General features: G+C 35.6%; 1 protein-coding gene across 1 annotated transcript; it reads left to right on the forward strand.

Annotated features, from left to right (window-relative positions):
* Positions 1–805: 805 nt before the first annotated feature.
* On the forward strand, positions 806–23,862 carry PRSS55 (serine protease 55). The gene is made up of 5 exons (XM_044659524.1): positions 806–908; positions 5,917–6,109; positions 10,954–11,192; positions 22,237–22,379; positions 23,575–23,862. Exons 1-5 carry the CDS (start codon positions 806–808, stop codon positions 23,860–23,862), a joined length of 966 nt encoding a protein of 321 aa, XP_044515459.1.

Consider the following 23,862-nt stretch of genomic DNA (forward strand, 5'->3'; position numbering starts at 1 on the left):
CTTTCTTTCTTTCTTTCTTTCTTTCTTTCTTTTTTTCTTTCTTTCTTTCTTTCTTTTTTTCTTTCTTTCTTTCTTTCTTTCTTTCTTTCTTTCTTTCTTTCTTTCTTTTTCTTTTCTTCCTTCCTCTTTTTTAAATAAACCCTTACTTTCCATCTTAGAATCAATACTGTGTATTGGTTCCAAGGCAGAAGAGTGGTAAGGTCTAGGCAATGGGGGTTAAGTGACTTGCCTAGAATCACACAGCTAGGAAGTGTCTGAGGCCAGATTTGAACCTAGGATCTCCTGGCTCCCATCCATTGAGTCACCCAACTGCCTCTTTCTGTATATAATTTAGAGATACATATGTATACACCTGTCCATTGGAATATAATCTTCCAGCAAGTAGCAATTGTTTCCTTCCTCGCCTAATGCCTGTCACAGAGTTGATAATTAATGATTATTTGATTGATTACAAAGTATTTATATAGAAACTATCTCCTTTGATTGTCCCAACAGCCCTTTGAGATAGGTAATAAAAATATTCTCACCGCCATTTTGAATATGAGGAAAGCAGGGTTAGGGAATTGGCTTGAGGTCCCAAGGGTACTTGCTCTTTAAATTCCCTCTCCTACAGCTTGGCCCAGCTGCTTGGAACCTGCTGAAACACCAGCCTATTGTGACCTCAGCAGGGGTGAATGGGCCAAGTGATGACCCGGAGGCCAGTGAAGCATCACTGTCTCCAGGCTGTGAAAAGGTCAGGAAGCTCTGGTTGGTCCTCAGTACACGCAGGAGCCAGCTCCCTGCTTGTGCTCACTGAGCAAAGGAAATGAGGAGAAGACTAGGGAACCGAACCATGCTTTGGCTGCAGCTGCCAATCATTTTAAACTTTTTGTGTTTGGGAAACTGTGTGCTGATGGAAGAGGATGGCAGTAAGTACTAAGTAACATGAATGTGTGTGTTGCTTTGTGACTTCCCAGTAATTCTATCAACTCCAAAGATGCTTCCTAGTCCTATTGAAGTAGATTTCAGATGAATATCTATGTATGTGCATATGTATGAGCAACTAGATGGCCAATGGATAGAGGGTTGGGTTTGGACTCTGGAGGACCTGAATTCAAAAGTGGCCTCAGATATATTTACTAGCTGTGTGACCCTGTGGGCAAGTCACTTCACCTATTGCCTCTAGGAGCAAATACAAAATGCCCTGTTTGGCATGCAAAGCCCTTCATAACCTTGGTTTTTCCAGTCTTCATATACTTACTCCCCAACCTATATTCTCCATTTCAATGAAACTGGTCTCCTGGTTGTTACACAAATAAATAATAAACTGGTATCCAGTCAATCACTCAATAGCATTTATTAAGTTCCTTCTATTATTTATATTTTTTATACTATTCCTTCATCTCTCAACTCTGGGCATTTTCTCTGCCTGACCCTTAGAATGCTCTTTCTAAACAACTCTGGACTACTGGCCTTCCTAACTTCTTTTAATTCCTACCTGAAGTCTACCTTCTACAGAAAATCTCCCCCAACCCATCTTAATTCTGGTGCCTTCTCTCTTTTAATGATTTGCTATTATTGGAAAGGCCTCCAGGAACTGATGCAGAGAGAAAGGAGCAGAACCAGGAGAACCTTATACACAGAGACTGATACATTAAGGCACAATCGAATATAACAGACCTCTACTAGCAGCAATGCAATGATCCAGGACAATCCTCAGGTACTTATGAAAAAGAAAACTATCCACATCCAGAGAAAGAACTATGGGAGCAGAAACACAGAAGGAAAACATAGGCTCGATCACATGGTTTGATGGGGATATGATTGGGGTTTTGGCATTAAAAGATCACTCTATTACAAATATGAATAATATGGAAAAAGGTTTTGAACAATGATTAATATAAAACCCAGTGGAATTGCTTGTCATCTCTGGGGAGGGGGCGTGAAGAGGGATGGGATGAATCATGAATCATGGAACCATGGAAAAGTATTTTATTTTATTTTTTTAATATTTTATTTTTTTAGAAAGACTTTCCATGGGTACATGATTCTTGTTTTTACTTTCCCCTTCACCCCACTTTACCCCCCCCAATAACCAACACGCATTTCCACTGGTTTTAACATGTGTCATCAATCAAGACTTATTTACATATTATTGATAGTTGCATTGGTGTGGTCATTTAGTGTCACATCCCCAAACATGTCCGCATCAACTCATGTGTTCAAGCAGTTGTTTTTCTTCTGTGTTTCCACACCTGCAGTTCTTCCTCTGAATGTGGGTAGTATTCTTTTCCATAAGTCCCTCAGAATTGTCCTGGGTCATTGCATTGCTGCTAGTACAGAAGTCCATTACATTTTATTTTACCACAGTGTATCAGTCTCTCTGTACGATGTTCTCCTGGTTCTGCTCCATTCACTCTGCATCAATTCCTGGAGGTCTTTCCAGTTCACCTGGAACTCCTCTAGTTTATTATTCCTTTGAGCACAATAGTATTCCATCACTAGCATATACCACAATTTGTTCAGCCATTCCCCAATTAAAGGGCATCCCTTCATTTTCCAGTTTTTTGCCACCACAAAAAGCGTGGCTATAAATATTTTCATACAGGTCTGTTTATCTATGATCTCTTTGGGGTACAAACCCAAGAATGGTATGGCTGGATCAAAGGGCAGGCAATCTTTTATAGCCCTTTGAGCATAGTTCCAAATTGCCATCCAGAATGGTTGGCTCAGTTCACAACTCCACCAGCAATGCATTAATGTCCCAATTTTGCCACATCCCCTCCAGCATTCATTACTCTCCCCTTCTATCATTTTAGCCAATCTGCTAGGTATGAGGTGATACCTCAGAGTTGTTTTGATTTGCATTTCTCTAATTATTAGAGATTTAGAACACTTTCTCATGTGTTTATTGATAGTTTTTATTTCTTTATCTGAAAATTGCCTATTCATGTCCCTTACCCATTTATCAATTGGGGAATGGCTTGATTTTTTTATGCAATTGATTTAGCTCCTTGTATATTTGAGTAATTAGACCTCTATCAGAATTTTTTGTTATAAAGATTTTTTTCCCAGTCTGTTGTTTCCCTTCTGATTTTGGTTGCATTGTTTTTGTTTGTACAAAAGCTTTTTAATTTAATATAATCAAAATTATTTATTTTACATTTTGTAATTTTTTCTAACTCTTGCTTGGTTTTATAATTTTCCCTTTCCCATAGATCTGACAGGTATACTATTCTATGTTCACCTAATTTTCTTATAGTTTCCTTCTTTATATTCAAGTCATTCACCCATTCTGAATTTATCTTGGTGTAGGGTGTGAGATGTTGATCTAAACCTAATCTCCTCCATATTGTTTTCCAATTTTCCTAACAGTTTTTGTCAAATAGTGGGTTTTTGTCCCAAAAGTTGGGCTCTTTGGGTTTATCATAGACAGTCTTGCTGACATCACTTACCCCAAGTCTATTCCACTGATCCTCCCTTCTGTCTCTTAGCCAGTACCATGTTGTTTTGATGATCTCTGCTTTATAGTATAGTATAGCTTAATATCTGGTACTGCTAGGCCACCTTCCTTCACATTTCTTTTCATTATTTCCCTTGATATTCTTGATCTTTTGTTCTTCCAAATAAACTTTGTTATAGATTTTTCTAATTCAGTAAAAAAGTTTTTTGGTAGTTTGATAGGTATGGCACCAAATACATAAATTAATTTGGGTAGAATAGTCATTTTTATTATGTTAGCTCGTCCTACCCATGAGCAATCAATGTTTTTCCAATTGTTTAGATCTAGTTTTAATTGTTTGGAAAGTGTTTTGTAGTTATGTTTGTATAATTCCTGTGTTTGTACTGGTAGATAGATTCCCAAGTATTTTATATTGTCTAGGGTGATTTTAAATGGTGTTTCTCTTTCTACCTTTTGCTGCTATGATGTATTGGAGATATATAGAAATGCTGATGATTTATGTGCATTTATTTTGTATCCTGCAACTTTGCTAAAGTTGTTGATTATTTCTACTAGCTTTTTAATTAATTCTCTAGGACTTTTTAAGTAGACCATCCTATCATCTATCTATCATCTATCATCTATCACAAGGAGTGATAGCTTAGTCTCCTCATTGCCTATTTTAATACCTTCAATTTCTTTTTCTTCTCTAATTGCTACTGCTAGTGTTTCTAATACAATGTTAAATAATAGAGGTGATAATGGGCATCCTTGTTTCACTCCTGATCTTATTGGGAAGGCTTCTAATTTATCCCCATTGCATATAATGCTTGTTGATGGTTTTAGGTATATACTGTTTATTATTTTTAGGAAAGGTCCTTCTATTCCTATACTTTCTAGTGTTTTCAATAGGAATGGATGTTGTATTTTATCAAAGGCATTTTCAGCATCTATTGAGATAATCATGTGGTTTTTGTTGGTTTGCTTGTTGATATGGTCAATTATGTGAATGGTTTTCTTCATGTTGAACCATCCTTGCATTCCTGGTATAAATCTTACCTGATCATAATGAATAACACTCATGATCACTTGCTCAGAGTCTTTTTGCTAGTATTCTGTTTAAGATTTTTATATCTATATTCATTAAGGAGACTAGTCTATAGTGTTCTTTCTCTGTTTTTGATCTACCTGGCTTTGGGATCAGTTCCATATTTGTATAATAAAAAGAATTTGGTAGAACTCCTTTGCTTATTATGTGAAATAGTTTGTATAGTATTGGTGTTAGTTGTTCTTTGAAGGTTTGATAGAATTCACTTGTGAATCCATCAGGCCCTGGCAATTTTTTCTTAGGGAGTTCTTTGATGGCTTGTTCAATTTCTTTTTCTGATATGGGATTATTTACTTATTCTATTTCTTCTACTGTTAATCTAGGCAATTTATATTTTTGTAAATATCCATCCATATCACCTAGATTGCTATATTTATTGCCATATAATTGGGGAAAATAGTTTTTAATGATTGCCTCTTCATTAAAGGTGAGGTCTCCCTTTTCATCTTTGATACTGATGATTTGGTTTTCTTCTTTCCTTTTTTTAATTAGATTGACCAGTACTTTGTCAATTTTGTTTGTTTTTTCAAAGTACCAGTTTCTAGTCTTATTTATTAATTCAATAGTTCTTTTACTTTCAATTTTATTGATTTCTCCTCATGGATAAGTATTTTAAATAAATTAAGTTTTTAATTTTTTTTTGCTATTTATCCTGTACATAACTCATTTTTATATATTTGTTTGAATGTTTTCTCCCTCATAAGATTATAAGATCTTTGAGGCCAAGGATTGTTTTTTTTTCCTCTCTTTTTATATCCCCAGCATTTATCACAGTGCTTGGCACATAGTAGGCACTTAATAAATGTTTATTGATTGTATAGCTCTCAAGGTCAAATATTCTCCAAATTTTTTGAATTGGGTTATATACAAAAGGAAGGTTTGTGTTTTAGAAATTGGTTTCCAGATCAAAGAAGAAATAGATTTGGGAGACAAAGAGAGCTCCTAGCCAACTCTTGTCCTAGCTGAAATCTCTGGGGATCACAGAATGGGAGAGAGAGAAGATATCTTCAAGGTTAAGTTGAAATCCCTCATTTTATTAATGAGGAAACTGGTATCCAGTCATTCATTCAATAGCATTTATTAAGTTCCTTCTATGTGTTAATGAAACACTGAGAAATAAAAAAAAAGAGTCTGAAGGGCAGTCCCTGTCCTCTCCTCCTAAATGAAGGAAAATAGACTTATTCAGAGGCACACAGCCAGTAAATAGCAGAGCTGGGATGGACGCCAAGCTCACCTAACATCCAGCACAGAGCCCTTTCCACTAGAGCATGAAAGTATTCTTTTTAACAGGTATGAAGGCAGATGGGACTTTTGCTTTCCAAGGTACGTGAAAACATGTAAAACCAGCCATGTTTCTTCCCCTCTCTCCCCTCTCTTTCTACATCAGCTGTCTGTGGCCAACTCGTTATTACTCCATCCTTAAAAAATGAAGCTGAACCTATTGTAGGGGGAGTCAACATGACCAGCTTAGAAGTTCCATGGCATGTAACCATACATTTTAACAAGTCTTATGTGTGTGGAGGATCAATCCTGAGTAAGTGGTGGATTCTCACTGCTTCTCACTGTTTCAAGAATGAAAAGTAAGTATGGAGAAAATGATTGTGTTTGAAGGGTTGTTTTTTCTTACACAATGACAGAATCTCAGAAGCCTCTGTTCCTACCTATCACAGCAAAACGATCCTCTCCAACGTGCCCAATAAGGGGCCCCTCTAGCATTGACTAGAAGACTTCTTAAGGCAGGGTGGCCCATTCCACTCCAGTGCAACTCAAACTGTCAGGCATATCTTTTTAGCAAGCCTAAATATGTTCCTTTACAAGTGACACCCACTGATGGTGGTTCTGCCCTCCAGGGGAAAGCAAAATGAGGTAATCTGCTTTTGATGTTTATCATCATGGGATATAGACACTCAGAAAGATGGCGCAGCCCTGAAACAAAGCAGAGGAAAGAAACCTCAGCCATCTGGTTTTGTTTACTTAGCTCCTGGCAATCTTTGGAAGGATAACTTTTTTTTTTCCTTATGAGGTTTTCCATACTAGGTGCCTCCATAAACAAACTAGGTGGTGTAGTAGAAAAGAGTTACCAGCCCTAGAAGCAGGAAAATCTGAGTTCAAATCTGTCTTTGGACACTTACTAGTTTGGGTGACCCTGGGCAAGTCACTCAACCCTGTTTGCTTCAGGTTCCCCATCTGTAAAATGAACCAGAGAAAGCAAATACAAACTAGGATTTCTTTCTTTTTTTTCAAAGTTTATCTTTATTTTATTTCAAGAGCAAATTTGCACATAAGTTTTTGACAATTATATGATTCATGTTGTCTTGCCTCCCCTCTTCTCTCCTGGAGTTGACAAGCAATTCCATTGGCAAACTAGGATTTCTGCCTAGAAAACCCCAAATGCAGTTGAACATGACTAAACAACAAGTATATACAAGCACAGAAAATGCTCTCTGGTTACATTATATAACCATAGAATCTTAGTATTAAAATAAAAAAACAGCTAATGTTTATAAAGTACTTAATAGGTATCTGTATGCTTTACATGCATAATCTAGTTTGATCCTCACAACATCCCTGGGAGGTAAACACTATTATCTCCATTTTACAGTTGAAGAAACTGATAGTTGGAGATCAAGTGACTTACCTAGGATCTTATCACTAGTAAGTGTTTGAAGCTAGATTTGAACTCAGATCTTCCTGATTCTAGATCCAGCACTCTAGCCACTGGGCCACTTAACTAACTCTAAAGAACTTTAGAAATCTTTTAATGAAACTTCATCTTTGCACATATGAAAAAGTAGTTCCAGGAAAATTAAGATGTTTATCCAAGGCCATACAGGTGCTTGGAGGCAGGCTCAGATCTCAGATTCTATTCTAGTACTTTTATGGTGACATCATTCTCCCTCTTAGAGATTTATCAAGTTTTTTCATTAGGCATTAATTTAAACTATTGTAACTTGATTTCCAAAAAGATTAATTGATTTCCTCCTCTCCCTTTCTCCATGGCTTAAGACTACTTAATATCATTCCCTTGACACATTCTTCTCTTACTCTAGTCTCTGAGAAAAGGTGGCTCCTCTGGTCTCATTAGATTTTGTCAAGACCAATCCCTCTACGTATATGCTTGATCCTATTCCCATCTCTCTCCACAATCAGATTGCCCCATAATCAAACTCTCTTTCTCTCTCCCCCTCTCCCTCCCCCCATCTCTCCCCACTCCTTCCTCTTCCTCCTCCTTGTCTTTCTCCTACTCTTCTTTTATTCCATGCTCAGGTATCCTCCATTCTTAAAAAAAAAAAAAACAAACTAGAAATTTATGTCCCTGAAACTGTCACACAAGATCTCATTTTCTTTCACAGACAAAATCCTAGAGAAAATTCTATCTACATTCATTGTCTCCACTTCATTTCATTTCACTCACTTCTTAGTTCCTTTGGATTCTGATCTTTTAATTGAACTGAAACACACACACACACACACACACACACACACACAAATTCAATTTTATTTTATTTTCAGCTCTTCCCACATCCTCCTATACATTGAGAAAACAAGAAAATATTATACACATTGTCAAGCAAAATAAATTTTATCAGCCATATTCTTTAAATTTTTTTTACCAATTACATGGAATAACACATTTCCATATAAGGTTTTTGAAATTATATGATTGAACTTTTCTCCTTCCCTTCCCACTCCCAGATCTGGCAGGCTATTTGATCTGGGTTATACATATATTATAATTATTAGCCATAAACAATATTAAACAATAATAATAACGCATAACTTGACAAACCCTATTGAGAAAACTGAGATTATTCTCCTCAGAATTACCAATGATCTTTTAAAAAATTGACAAATGTTTATTATCAATCAACAAACAAACACAAAAGTAAGACTGTTGTCCTTGTTCTGAGAAGGTTTTGACTATTTGGTGAAGGGGGGCAGCTGTCAGGGAAAGGGGAGAAGGAACAGCATGGACACAGATAAATGAATACAATACATATACAACGCACATACAAAATAATTGGAAGGAGGGAGTATTAGCAAGTAAAGGAGCCAGGTAGTCTACATGTAAAAGGGAAGCTGCACCTTGAAAGCAAGGAGGTAAGGAGACAGCATTTACTCCAGGTATGGAGACCTTCTGTGCAAAGACATGGAAATGTAGTGGAATGTCCTGCGTGGGAAACTTCAAGAAGGTCAGTTTGGCTGGAACATAGAGTGAAGAAGAGCAAAATGAATATAGAATGGGGTGGGGGAAAGAAAGTGAAAGTAGTTATTAAATACCTACCAGTGTGTTAAGGACTGTGCTATGCAATTTAAAAATATTGACCTATTTAATCTTCATTACAACTCTGAGAAGCAGATATTATCATTCCCACTTTGTATTTGAAGAAACTGAAGGTAGGGCAAAAGTATTAAGGATCCCATATTAATAATTATTAAGATTTAAATAATTAGAGAAATATTAATTGTTTATGGATAGGCAGAACCAACATAAAGTGACAATTCTACCTAAACTTGTCTCATTATTCAATGCCATCTGAATTAAATCACCAAAAATTATTTTAATGAACTAGAAAAAAATATATAATTCATTTGAAATAGCTAAAGATCAAGAATATCAAAGGAATTGATGAAAAATATAAAGAAAAGAAACCTTGCAATACAAGATCTTAAACTGTATTATAAAGCAATAATTTATCAAAACCATCTAGTACTGGCTAAGAAATGGAAAAGTAAAACCAATGAACAGAAGAAACATATAGTAAACCATCATAAAAGACATAGTAACTTTGACAAAAAAAATCCAAGCTTTGGGAATAAAAATTTGCTATTTGGTAAAATAATTGGGGGAAAACTTGAAAGCCTATCATACTTGTGGATAGGAGAATTTTTGAATAAAGAGATAGAAAGAACTAGTTGTGAGGCACAAAAGGGATCATTTTTTATCACATTAAATAAAAAAAGTTTTGTACAAATAAAACAATTAGAAAGAAAACAGAAAATTAGGGGAAAATTTTATTGATGGTTTGTCAGATAGAGGTCTCATATCTAAATCATAAAGAGAATTTTGTCAAATTTGTAAAAATACAAACCATTCCTCAACTGATAAGTGGTCAAAAGATACAAACAGTTTTTGGATAAAGAAATCAAAGGTATCTATAGCCATATGAAAAAAAATACTTCAAGTTGTTATTGTTTGTTTAAAGAAATGCAAATCAAAACAACTCTGAGATATCATCTCCTACCAATCAGATTTTCCAAAATGATAAAAGGTCAAAATGGCAAATGTTGGAGGGAATATAGAATATAGGATGTTGATGGATCTGTGAACTGATCCAACCATTTAGGAGAGCAATCTGGAATTATGCCCAAAGAGTTATATACCCTTTGATCTAGCAAAACCACTATCAGGAATGTTTCCTAAAGTGATCAAGTTAAAAGGGAAAGAACCTATATGTTCTAAAATATTTATAGCAGTTCTTTTTGTGGTAACAAAGAACTGGAAGTTGAGGAAATCCCCATTAATTGGGAAATGGCTAAACAAGTTGTGAACATATGATTGGGATGGAATAATACTATGACTTAAAAAATGAGAAGCAGGTTAACTTTTTTTAAACAGGGAAAGACCAAAAAAAAAACAAGAGCAAAATAAGCAGAACCAAGAAATTATACACAGCAATAGAAATAGTTTGAAGAAAACTTGTATATAACTACTTCCAGAACAAGAAGTGATAAATAGAAATGACACACATAGATCGATAGATAGACATATAGATTGATAGATAGATTTGACAAAATATTTCTATATATCTTTTTGTCAAATCCTTTACTAGTGAAGAGGAGGGGAAGGAGGAATGGAGATACCTGGGAATTTTAATGTAACAAACAAACAAAAAAGATTATTACAGACTTCAAAACCCAGAGGATTTTGTATTTTATCCTAGAGACAAAATGAACCACTGAGGGAACCACAAAAGGAACCTATATAGAGGAATGACTTGGTTAAACCTATAATTCAGGATTGGTACTTTTATGTTGAAGTAATTTATCATACATGCTGATATTATTGGGCAATGAAGCTGACAAAGGAGAATGCTAATCATGCTTTCTGGTATCTAGCAAAGCCGTGCTCATAGTATGTAGAGAGAGACAATGTGTATACATTGAATCAGGTACACTCATCCTTAGCAATATTCCTGCCATGGATTGGATCCCTCTAAGTTTTCATGATATTCCTGAGATTAGGTTTGCTTCCTTGCTTTAGAACCTCTAGAAAACTATCTAGCCCTTCTTCCACATGGCAGCGTTCCTATTGGTATAGTGTGCTGTCCCTGGCATCATGTAGCTGCATTAGGTTTAGTTAAATTCTCTTCCAATTTGTAATTTACCAATTTTTTTTCATATTTTTTTGCTTTCAATCAAGTGCAACCAATTTTGAAGTACGCCTGGCAACAGCAGACCTTAACAGTAAGATAGGGGAGAGGAAACGTGTGAAGAAGATCATCCTTCACCCTAACTTCAATCAAATATTCATGGACCATGACATTGCTTTGCTGTTGCTCGATTCTCCTATAGAATATAACAATGAGAAAATACCAATCTGCCTAGCAAAAAACATGATGTCTATGAAAGGATGCTGGGTATCTGGGTGGGGAAGTTCAAGTGAGTAACTTTCCTGGAGTGCCTGACACCTCTACCTCTGGTACTATTTGTGGCATCTGCATGGTGTAGACAGAATAACAAACTTCTGGAGAATTGCTTGCCCTGGAAAAATATATTTAGTTTATCTAGTAAGCCCTATTCTTTGGTTTGGATCAGGGAAGGCACCATTTCTTCTTCCCTAATTGCTTTGTATATCACTTCACCTAATGTGAAAGAGAGGCAAAACCTCTGGTGATACCCTCCAGGATTCTTCCTTCCAGCCAAGACAATAATAGGAGAATAGGATCATGGAATGTTGCAGCGGGAAAGGAGCTTAAAGAATAAAAGGAAATCTCTGTTTAGGCATAGTTTAGGTTAGATGGCCTCTGGAATTCCCTTCCTATGCTTTCATTCTGTAATTCTATGAAATCACCTTCAGCATGCTGTTCCCTGTTGCCTTAAAAATGCAATACAAGCTCCTGAAATTTTACCTCTACAACTGGGCTCCAACATAGCTATTTTTGTCTCAATCTCTCAATCAATCTCTCTCTCTCTCTCTCTCTCTCTCTCTCTCTCTCTCTCTCTCTCTCTCTCTCTCTCTCTTTTTCTCTCTCTCTGTCTGTCTGTCTGTCTCTCTTTCCCTCTCTCTCTCTCTCTCTGTCTCTCTCTGTCTCTCTCTGTGTCTCTGTCTGTCTCTCTCTCTCTGTCTCTCTCTGTGTCTCTCTGTCTCTGTCTGTCTGTCTCTCTCTCTGTCTCTCTCTGTGTCTCTCTGTCTCTCTCTCCTCTCTCTCTCTCTCTCTGTCTCTCTCTCTCTCTCTCTCTCTTTCTTTCTCTCTGTCTGTCTGTCTGTCTGTCTCTCTTTCCCTCTCTCTCTCTCTGTCTCTCTCTGTGTCTCTGTCTGTCTCTCTCTCTCTGTCTCTCTCTGTGTCTCTCTGTCTCTGTCTGTCTGTCTCTCTCTCTGTCTCTCTCTGTGTCTCTCTGTCTCTCTCTCTCCTCTCTCTCTCTCTCTCTCTCCGTCTCTCTCTCTCTTTCCTCTCTCTGTCTCTGTCTGTCTGTCTCTCTCTCTCTCTCTGTCTCTCTCTCTGTCTCTCTGTCTCTGTCTCTCTGTCTCTGTCTCTCTCTGTCTCTGTTTCTGTCTCTGTCTCTGTCTGTGTCTCTGTCTCTCTCTCTGTCTCTCTCTCTCATGCACAGTTCTTTCCTTCAAAACAGATCTCTGTTTCCTAATATCATATTCTACAATCCCACATCAGGGCACTTGTGCTGTTTGTTTCTGATGCCTGGGACACGTTCTCTCATCATTAGAATAGAAAATTTTTAAAATCGGACTTCTTGCTTTTTTCTTTGTATCATTAGCACAGTGCCTAGCAAATGGAAAGGGCTTAATAAATGCTTGTTGATTGATTGTTAAGCTGTTGAAAACCTTCTCTTGCTTCAAGACCCAGATCAGTTGTCATTTTCTTTCAAGAAGCTTACTGTAGAGGGAGCTAGATTGCTCAGTGGATAGAGAACCAAACCTGGAAACAGGAGGTCCTGGGTTCAAATTTTACCTCAGATACTTTCTAAATGTGACCCTGGGCTTCCCCCTACTGCCTTTGTGCTTTGGAGCTGATCCTTAGTATCATTCAAAGACAGAAGTTAAGGGTTTTAAAAGAAACTTTCCCTCTAGTGAAAGTTTTCTCTCCCATCTCAAATTTTCTTTAGAGTATTTTGGTAACTTTTTTGTATAGTACCTATTTTATTTTGTACAGTACCTATCTTTGACACATTAGTACTAGTGGATTTATTAAAAGCTCATGGAGACCAGATATTATGCAACACTTTTCAGTTTTGTGTAGTCCCTATGCCTCATAACATAAATAGGTGCTGGATAAATGTCTGAGTAAATTGATGTAGGATAAATTGAAAGAAAAAACCAGCATTCTCTATTTCATTCATCTAACTTTTTTCTTCCAGTAATATTTTATTGCGTTTTCCCCAATTTCATGTAAAAACAATTTTTAACACTGTTTTTCTGGCTTTTTATGATCCCAATTCTCTTCTTCCCTTCATCTCTTTTCCAAGATGGCAAATAATTTGATACACATTATATATGTGCTATTTTGCAATACATATTTCCATATTGTTTATGTTGTGAAACAAAACACATTTGTGCACAAGAAAAATTCATGAAGGAGGAAAGAAATAGTTTGCTTCCATCTATATTCAAGTTGCATCAGATCCTTCTATAGCAATGGGTAACACTTTAGGAATGGATAGCACTTTTCATCATGAATCTTTGAGTTGTCTTGGATCCTTGCATTGGTGATAATAAAGTTAGTCACAATTGATCATTGTACAATACTGTTGTTACTGTGTACAATGTTTTCCTAATTCTGCTCACTTTACTTTGCATCAGTTCCTATAGTCCAAGTTTTTTTGTGATCATCTATTGTCATTTCTTAAGGAACAATAGTACTCCATTGCAATCATATACTAGAATTTCTTCAACCATTCCTCTATTGATGGACATCTTTTGTTTCTAATTCTTTGCCACCAAAAAAAGGAGCTGCTATAATTTTTTTTAACAAATAGCTCCTTTCTCCCTTTCTTAGATCTCTTTGGCATACAGACCTATTAATGGTATTGCTGGGTCAAAGGGGGTATGTACAGTTCTATGGACCTTTGGGTTGTGGTTCCAAATTGCTCTCCAGAATGGTTCTATCAATTCACAACACCAACAGTTGTTTTAGTGTCCCAATTTTCCCACATCCATTTCAACGTTTATTTATTTTCCTTTTTTTCATCATATTAGCCAAACTAGAAGGTGTGAGGTAGCACCTTTGAAGTGTTTCAATTTGCATTTCTCTAACCAATAGTGATTTAGAACATTTTTTCACATGACTTTAAATAGTTTTAATTTCTCCAACTGAGAACTGCCTGTTCATATCCTCAGACCATTTATTAACTGAAAAATGACTTATATTCTTATAAATTTGATTCAGTTCTCTCTCTCTCTATGAGAAATGAGGTCTTTATCAGAGGCATTTACTATAAAAAATTTCTCCCCAGTTTTTGTTTCCCCTTTAATCTTGGTTGCAGTGGTTTTATTTGTACAGAAACTTTAAATAAAATATAATCAAAATTATGTATTTTATAGCTTATAATCTCTGTCTTGTTTGGTCATAAATTCTTCTTTTATTCATAGATCTGACAGATAAACTATTTCATACTCCTCTAATTTGCTTGTGTTATCACCCATTATTTCTAAATCATATATCTATTTTGATTTTATCTTTGGTAGATGGTATGAGATATCCTGGTCTATGTCTACTTTCTGTCATACTATTTTTCAGTTTTCTCAGCAGTTTTTGTGAAATTGTGGGTTCTTCCAAAAGCCTGAATCTTGGGGATCTTTCGAACACTAGGTCATTAGGTGTTGAGTGCCTAATCTATTCTTCTAATCCAGTGATGGGCAAACTTTTTAAAGAGGGGGCCAAAGGAAAGGAAATGCTCATCTGTCAGTCTGTTTCTAAGGCAACTCTTTGGAAGTTTCATTGTATGGTATCCTACTCATTGTATGCCTCAGATTAGGAATAATGTCACACAGCTGGATAGAACATTCCAGGCCCCCCTCCCCCTGCCCCGCATATGGCTGTAGTTTGCCCATCACTGCTCTAATCCACTACTCTATTTCTAAGCTCTAGTACTAGATTGTTTTTATAGTTGCCACTTCATAATACAGTTTGAGATTTGGTAGAGGTAAGGCTTCCTTTCTCATATTTTCCACCAACTCTTTTTTATTTATATTTTTAATTAAAAAAATATTTCCTAGTTTATACGATTCATTTTCTTTCCCTTCCTTCTTCACTCCCCCTTCCCAGAGCTGACAAACAATTTCACTGGGTCGTACGAATGTTATCACTTGATACCTATTTCCACATTATTCATTTTTGCTATAGAGTGATCTTAGAAAGCCTAAAACCCAAATCACATACTTACAAAAACATATGAAAAGTGATGTCATATGTTTTTCTTTTGCATTTCTACTCCCACAGTTCTTTCTCTCAATGTGGTTAGCATTCTTTCCCATAAGTCCTTCGAGAGTGTCCTGGCTTGTTGCATTGCTAATACTAGCAAAGTCCATTACGTTGGATCGTTCCACAATGTTTCACTTTCTGTATACAGTGTTCTGGTTCTGCTCATTTCACTCTGCATCAGTTCATTGAGGTTCTCCCAGTTCATATAGAAATCTTTCAGTCCATCATTCCTTATAGCACAATAGTATGCAATAACCACCATATACCACAATTTGTTTCATTCCCCAATTGATGGACATCCCTCATTTTCCAATTTTTAGCCACCACAAGGAGCATGGCTGTGAATATTTTTGCACAAGTATTTTTTCCTAATATCTCTTTGGGGTACAAACCCAACAATGGTATGGCTGGATCAAAGGATTTATGTTCTTTTAAAGCCCTTTGAGCATGATTCCAAATTGCCATCCAGAATGGCTGGATCAGTTCACAGCTCCACCAGCAATGCATTAATGTCCCAATTTTGCCACATCCCCTCCAACATTCATTACTCTCCCCTGCTGTCATTTTAGCCAATCTGCTAGGTGTGAGGTGATACCTCAGAGTTGTTTTGATTTGCATTTCTCTAATTATTAGAGATTTGGAACACTTTCTCATGTGCTTATTGATACTTTTGATTTCTTTACCTGAGAATTGCCTATTCATGTCTCTTGCCCATTTATCAATTGGGAATGGCTTGATTTTTTATACAATTGATTTAACTCCTTGTATATTTGAGTAATTAGACCCCTGTCAGAGTTTTTTGTTATAAAGATTTTTTCCCAATTTGTTGTTTCCCTTCTGATTTTGACTACATTGTTTTTGTTTGTACAAAAGCTTTTTAGCTTAATATAATCAAAACCATTTATTTTACATTTTGTAATTTTCTCTAACTCTTGCTTGGTTTTAAAATCTTTCCTTTCCCCAGCTGTGTGACCCTGGGCAAGTCACTTGACCCCCATTGCCCACCCTTACCAATCTTCCACCTATGAGACAATACACTGAAGTACAAGGGTTTTAAAAAAAAAAATAAATCTTTCCTTTCCCAGAGATCTGACAGGTGCTCGTTCTTTAGCCACTTGGGGTCCTACTTCTTGCAGCTCTCAGGTACAAGCCCTGGAGCTGCCAGTGATTTACTGGTTGCCCCAGTCCTGCTTTCACTCTTGTGCGTTGGCCTTGGCGCTGTGTGTGGTGTGGGGGGTGGGGGAGGGGCTTCTTCTTCTTGCGTTTTAGTGAGAGCTGTTTCACCCCTTTATAGTGTAGAAATGCCCCGATTCTGCGTACCTTCAATGCTTCGCCCTGTTGTGGGGTTCCTTCGTTCGTCTGGGTTCATTTTTATGTCCCCTTGAGGAGTCCTGTATGCTTCGGTTAGGAGAGATCCAGCAGCTGCTCCTTACTCTGCAGCCATCTTAACTGGAAGTCTAATCCTCAATGTTGTTTTGATTTGCATTTCTCTAATTACAAGAGATTTAGAACATTTTTTTCATATGCTTTTTGATAGTTTTGATTTCTTTATCTGAAAACGGTCTATTCATGTCCTTTGACCATTTGAAAATTGGGCAACGGCTTGATTTTTTTCATACAATCCACTTAGCTCCTTATAATTTGAGAAATGAGACCTTTGTCAGAGGTCTTTTATAATTTGTTGCTTCCCTTTTAATTTTATTTACATTGGTTTTGTTTGTGCGGACACTTTTTAATTTAATATAATCAAATTTATTCATTTTACGTTTTGTAGTGTTCTCTGTCTCCTGGTTGGTCTTAAATTCCTTCCTTTCCCATAGATCTGACAGGTATATTTTTCTATGTTCACCTAATTTGTTTATGATTTCCCTCTTTATATTTAAGTCATTTTTTCCATTCTGAATTAATCTTGGTATAGGGTGTAAGATGTTGATCTAAACCTAATTTCTCCCATATTGTTTTTCAATTTTCCCAGCAATTTTTTTCAAATAGTGAGTTCTTGTCCCAAAAGCTGGGATATTTGGGTTTATCAAGCACTAGCTTACTGAGGTCATTTACCCCTAGTCTATTCTACTGAACCACCCTTCTATATCTAAGCCAGTACCATATAAACTACTTTATAGTAGAGTCTGAGCTCTGGTAACCCTAGGCCACCAACCACCCTTCACATTTTTTTTTCATTAGTTCCCTTGATATTCTTGATCTTTTGTTCTTCCAGATGAACTTTGTAATAATTTTTCTAATTCTATAAAAAAAGTGTTTTGGTAGTTTGATAGGTATAGCACTGAATAAGTAAATTAATTTAGTTAAGATTGTCATTTTTATTATATTATTTCATCCTATCCATGAGCAATAGATGTTTTTCCAATTGTTTAGAATTTAGATCTAGTTTTATTTGTGTGGGGAGTGTTTTGTATTTATGTTCATATAATTCCTGAATTAGTCTTGGCAAGTAAGATTCCCAGGTATATTATATTGTCTAGACTGCAGTGATGGACAAACTTTTTAAAGAGGGGACCAAAGGAAAGGAAATGCTCATCTGTCCATCTATTTCTAAGGCAGCTCTTTTGAAGTTTCATTGTATTGTATCCTGCGCATTGTATTCATCATTTTAGGAATAATGTCACAGGGTTGGATAGAACATTTTAGGGGGCCACATGTGGCCCGCAGGCCATAGTTTGTCCATCACTGGTCTAGAGTGATTTTAAATGGAGTTTCTCTTTATAATTTTTGCTGCTAGGTTTTGTTAGAAACATATAGGAATGCTGATGATTTATATGGGTTTATTTTGTACACTGCAACTTTGCTAAAGGTATTGATTATTTCTACAAGCTTTTTGGTTGATTTTCCCAGATTCTCTAGGCATGTCATCTGCAAAAAGTGATAGTTTAGTTTCCTCATTACCTACTTTGATCCCTTCAATTTCTTTTTCTTCTCTAATTGTTGCTACTAGCATTCCTAGTATAATATTAAATAAAAGTGGTGATAATGGGCATCCCTGTTTCACTACTGATCTTATTGGGAAGGCATCTAACTTATACCCATTGCAGATGATACTTGCTGATGGTTTTAAATAAATACTGTTTATTATTTTGAGAAAAGGCCCTTTTATTCCCATGTTTTCTAGCATTTTCAATAGGAATGGATGCTATATTTTGTCAATGGCTTTTTCTGCATCTATTGAGATAATCATGTGATTTCTTATTAGTTTGGTTATTGATATGGTCAATTATGTGGATGGTTTTCCTAATATTAAACCATCCTTACATTCCTGGTATAAATCCCACCTTGTCATATGTTTCTTATAGACAAAGTATTGTGGGATTTGGTTTTTAACAATTCTGCTATTTTTCTATTTTATGGGTAAGCTCATCCCATTCATATTCATAGTTATGATTACTGTGTTTAACTCCACCTTATTCTTCCCTTGTTAATCCCCCTCTCTTCTCTCCTTTCAGCCTTTCCCCATTCACAAAAGTTTTGTTTCTGACCATCGGGTACCCCAATTCACCCTCCATTTTTTCCAACCCCACCTTCTCTTATTTCACTCCTCTCCTACTCCTATAGGGTAAGATAGATTTCTAGATGGCTAAGTATATAGGCTTTATTCCCACTTTAAGCCAATTACAATGAGAATCAGGTTTAAGTACTGGCACTTTCTAGAGATCATTTTGGAAGGATAGTCAGAGTGGTTTGGGCTTTTGCTTGTACTAAGCAACCATCTTGATTTTTCAATTCTAATTTTTAGGAAGCTATTTTCTTCATTTCTTCATTCTTTCATACTTCCCTTTCCATTTCATCAGTTCTACTTTTTGAAAGGAGTTTTTGTATATATTTTACCAAGTTGCTGACTTGTTTATTTTCCCAATTTTTCTTCTACTTCTTTTATTATTTGACTTTTTATCTTCTTTTTGAGTTCTTCTATAAGTTCTTCTTAAACCTGATACCCTTTCACAGCCTCCTTTGAATATTCACATTTTCCATTTTGGCACTGTTATCCTCTTCTGATTTTATATTTTGATCTTCCTCACTGTTAAAATAACTTTCTAAGAACAGATTTTTTTTCTTTGTCTTTTGCCCATTTTCCAGACTTTTCCCTGACTCTCCCTATGTTGACGTTTGGCTCTTTATCTAAAGTGGAGGGAATGTGTCCCTCCTTGTCCTGAACTGTCCCAAACTTGTATTGTGTTTTAATTTGCACTTCTCTAATCAAGAGTGATTTAGAACATTTTTTCATATGATTATTGATGGCTCTGATTTCTTCATCTGAAAATTACTTGTACATATCCTTTGACCATTTCTCAGTGGGGAATGTATTAGAATTGTCTTCTAATAAATTTAACTTAGTTCTCCATAAATTTGAGAAATTAGACCTTTATCAGAGAAATCTGTTATGAAAATTTATTTTCCCAGTTTGTTGTTTCCCCTTCTAATCTTGGTTACATTTTGTTTGTACAAAAATTTAATATAATCAAAATTATCATTTTATATCGTATAATACTCTCTATTTCTTGTTTGATCATAAATTCTTCCCTTCTCCAAAGATCTGCCAGGTAAATTATTCTGTCCTCCCCTAATTTAGTTATAGTATCACTTTATATCTAAATCATATATCCATTTAACTTGATATATCTTGATATAGGGTGTGAAATAATAGCTTATACATAGCTTCTAACATACTGTTTATCAATTTTCCTAGCAGTTTTTGTTAAATACTGAGTTCTTATTCCAAAAACTGGGATCTTTGGGTTTATCAAACACTAGTTGCTAAGGCCAGTTACCCCTTTATATTATGTATCTAATCTACTCCACTGATCTACCATTCTATTTCTTAGTCAGTACCAGCTTGTTTTGATGATTCCTGCTTTATAGTACAGTTTGAGATTTGGTAATGCTAGGCTACCTTCCTTCACATTTTTTTAATTAGTTCTCTTGATATTCATGTTCTTTTGTTCTTTCAGATGAATTTTATTATGTTTTTTGGTTCTACAAAATAATTATTTGGTAGTTTGGTTAGCATGGCACTGAAAAAATAATAATATTAAAGAATATTGGTGATAATGGGCATCCTTGCTTCACTACTGATTTTATTGGGAAGGCTTCTAAACTTATACCCTTTGCAGATGATACTTGCTGAAGGTTTTAGGTAGATACTGTTTATCATTTTAAGGAATGACCTTTTTATTCCTATGCTTTCTAGTGTTTTTAATAGGAAATGGGTATTGTATTTTATCAAAAGCTTTTTCTATATCTCTTGAGATAATTATATGATTTGATATCATCAGTTATGCTGATAGCTTTCCTAATATTAAACCAGCCCTATATTCCCGGTATAAATCCCACCTGGTCATAGTGAATTATCCTTGTAATATATTGTCGTAGTCTCCTTGAAGAGTATCTTACTTAAAATTTTTGCATCTATATTCATTAATGCAATTGGCCTATAATTTTATTTCTCTATAAAACCCAGTGGAATTGTGCATTGGCTAAGGGGGGGGATTAAGGGGGGCTTGGAAAGAACATGAAACATGTAACTATGGGAAAATATTCAAAATAAAAATTAAAAAAAATAAATATTTGATAGAATTCACTTGTGCATCCATCTGGCCCAGGGAATTTTTTCCTAGGGAGTTCATTAATGACTTGTTCAGTTTTTTCCCACTATGGGATTATTTCTGGATTCTATTTCCTTTTTTGCTAATCTGGGTAATTTGTATTTTTGTAAATATTCATCCATTTCACTTAGATTGTCAGACTTATTGGCATATAATTTGGGCAAAATAGTTGCTTTAATTTCCCTCATCATTAGTGGTGAGTTCACTCTTTTCATTTTTTATAATGACTATTTGATTTTCTCTTTACCTTTTTAAAATCAAATTTACCAACACAGTGTCTATTTTTTTTTCATAAAACCAACTCCTAGTTTTATTTATTAGTTCAATGGTTCTCTTACTTTCAATTTTATTAATTCCTCTTAATTTTTAGGCTTTCCAATTTAGTCTTTAAATGAGGATTTTAATTTGTTCTTTTTCTAGTCTTTTTCAGTTGTGTGCTTTGTTCACTGATTGCATTTTCTCTATTTTATTGATGTAAGTGTTTAGAGATATACATTTTCCTCTAAGTGCTGCTTTAGCTATATCCCATAAATTTTGATATGTTGTCTCCTTATTGATTGTTTCTATAATTTGTTCTTTGACAAATTTGTTTTTTTAGTATTAGATTATTTAGTTTCCAATTAATTTTTTATTTATCTTTCCATAGATCTTTATAGATTATAATTTTTATTGTGTTATGATCTGAAGAAGATGCATTTATTATTTCTGCTTTCCTGCATTTGTTTGTGTAATTTTTATGCCCTTTATACATGGTCAATTTTCTTGTGTAGGATCCATGTACTGCTCTATTAGTTCTAACTTTTCTAAGATTTCATTCATTTCCTTTACCTCTTTCTTATTTATTTTTGGCTTGATTTATTTAGCTATGAAAGAGGTTGAGGTCCCTGCTATAGTATAGTTTTATTGTCTATTTCTTCCTGAAGTTCATTTAATTTCTCCTTTAAAAATTTAGAGACTATACCATTTGATGAATATATTTTTAGTATTGCTATTACTTCATTGTCTATAGTACCTTTTAGCAAGATGTAATTTCTTTCCTTATATCTTTTAAATGGATCTATTTTTGCTTTAGCTTTGTCTGAAATCATCATTACTATTCCTGCTTTTTTTACTTCAGATGATTCCCAGAAAGAGGGTTAAGTAAATTGTCCAGAATCACACTGTTGAAAGTATCTAAGGCTGGATTTAAACTCAAGTCTTCCTGATTCCTAGGCCATACTCTATCCACTGTATCATCACACTGCCAAGAGATAAAGGGGAAGATTCATGATAGGTGGCCAGGAGAGGGGTAGTATTCTGGTTCTTGAGTGTAAGGGTCGTCAAGGACATTAATGGTCAGATCTCTGTAATCTCAAGGCATCTAAATTATATCAAATAACAGTTCTTTACTACTAATTACCCTTTCTTTTTTGATCTGCTTTTCCTTTTGGTTAGGACCTAAAAGGAAAACGTCTACCTCACTGCAAAGGGCCAATCTTGAACTCTTAGATTGGGAAGATTGCTACAAGAAAGTTTTTCTGCTCACTGAAAACATGCTCTGTGCCTGGGATTCTGAAGGACAGAGTGATTCCTGCCAGGTAATCAGAACTCTTATTATTAGACTCAAAATCAAACCAGGACCCAAGGACTGGGTGCTATAGTTTGACTGGGGCAGTAGTTAATGGGTACTATTGAGTAGCAGTCATTTCAGTGTAGGCTATTTCTTCCTTTTTCATATTTCTATTAACACTTGGCATGAGAAGATGTGAGGCTCTTCCTTGCAGTTAGAATGCCTTTATTCTATACAAGTTTGTGAGGTGCTTTCCTTGGGTTCCTTTAAGGGGTAGAATTTTGTTACCTAGTAACTACCCCTTAGATGATGGACCAGTCAATCATTTATTAAGTGCCTACTATGTCATTAATAAATGTGTTAGGCACCTACAATGGGCCAAGGATTGTGCTATGCAATGGGAAGATAAAGAAAGGTAAAAGACAATCCCTGCTCTCAAATAACTCACACCATTATTGGGGGAGGCAACATGCAAACAACCATGTACACTCTAGACATGTTGGAAGCATTCAATAAAGCAAAGTAACTAAAAGTAAGGGGATCAAGAAAGGCTTCCTGTAGAAGGTGGGATTTAAGTTGGGAGTTAAAGAAACCAGGTTGTAGGGATATGAAAAAGGACAGATATGAGGGAAAATCAGTGAAAATACTCAGTTGAGAGGAGAAAGGATTATTCTATTCAAATAACATCAAGAAGGTCAATGTAATTAGACTACAGGGAAAACATGAATGGAGGAAAGGCAGTGGGATGTAAGATGTAAGAAGGCCAGAAAGGTAAGAATGGACAATGTTTTGAAAAGGAGGGGGGTTGAAATCCAGAGGATTTTATATTTAATTCTGGAAATGATAGGGAGCCATTAGGCTCCCTATCATCAGGAGTTTATTGGGGAAAGAGGGTGAGATATAAGCTTTAGAGAAATCACTTTGATAACTGAGTGGAGGATGGACTGGAGTGCAGTGGGCTGTGGCAGGCCAACCATCTATTCTAGTCCAGATAATGAGGTGATAAGAGCCTGAAACCAGGGGAAGAAAAGGGACATATATGAGAAATAATATGAAGGTAAAAGTGGTAGACCTTGACACATTTTATATATGAGGAAACTATGGTTATAAAATTTAACTTACCTGCCCCAGCCTATACATAGAGTAAATAGAAGAGTGAGGATTTTATTTCTCTTGATCCAACTAGAGTCTAGTTAGGATAATATTTTCTTTCTTACCTTTAGGGTGACAGTGGGGGACCTTTGGTCTGTCATAAGGGAAATAACAAGAAAACATGGTACCAATTGGGCATTGTCAGCTGGGGAGAAGGTTGTGGTCGAAAAGGGAAGCCTGGTATGTACACTGCAATCTCCAACTACTTGCTCTGGATTGTGATGCAGACCCGTAAGGCAGGTTATCCTTACGTCATGGATGCTGGAAATTTTTTTGCTCCCTCACAATGTTTAATTTTAACATTGTATTTCTTGTCTCTTCTCCTCCAAAAAATCTTTTTTGTCTTTACAATTACATGA

The sequence above is a fragment of the Gracilinanus agilis genome, chromosome 2 (genome assembly GCF_016433145.1).
Source record: "Gracilinanus agilis isolate LMUSP501 chromosome 2, AgileGrace, whole genome shotgun sequence".
Classification (NCBI taxonomy): Eukaryota; Metazoa; Chordata; class Mammalia; order Didelphimorphia; family Didelphidae; genus Gracilinanus; species Gracilinanus agilis.

What these genes read in the sequence shown, in the direction of transcription:
- PRSS55 (XM_044659524.1), top strand. Translation starts at nt 806, where the DNA reads ATGAGGAGAAGACTAGGGAACCGAACCATGCTTTGGCTGCAGCTGCCA. An exon ending in CACTGTTTCAAGAATGAAAA is followed by an intron (nt 6,110 to 10,953) that starts GTAAGTATGGAG and finishes CTTTCAATCAAG; the next exon opens with TGCAACCAATTTTGAAGTAC. An exon ending in ATCTGGGTGGGGAAGTTCAA is followed by an intron (nt 11,193 to 22,236) that starts GTGAGTAACTTT and finishes CCTTTTGGTTAG; the next exon opens with GACCTAAAAGGAAAACGTCT.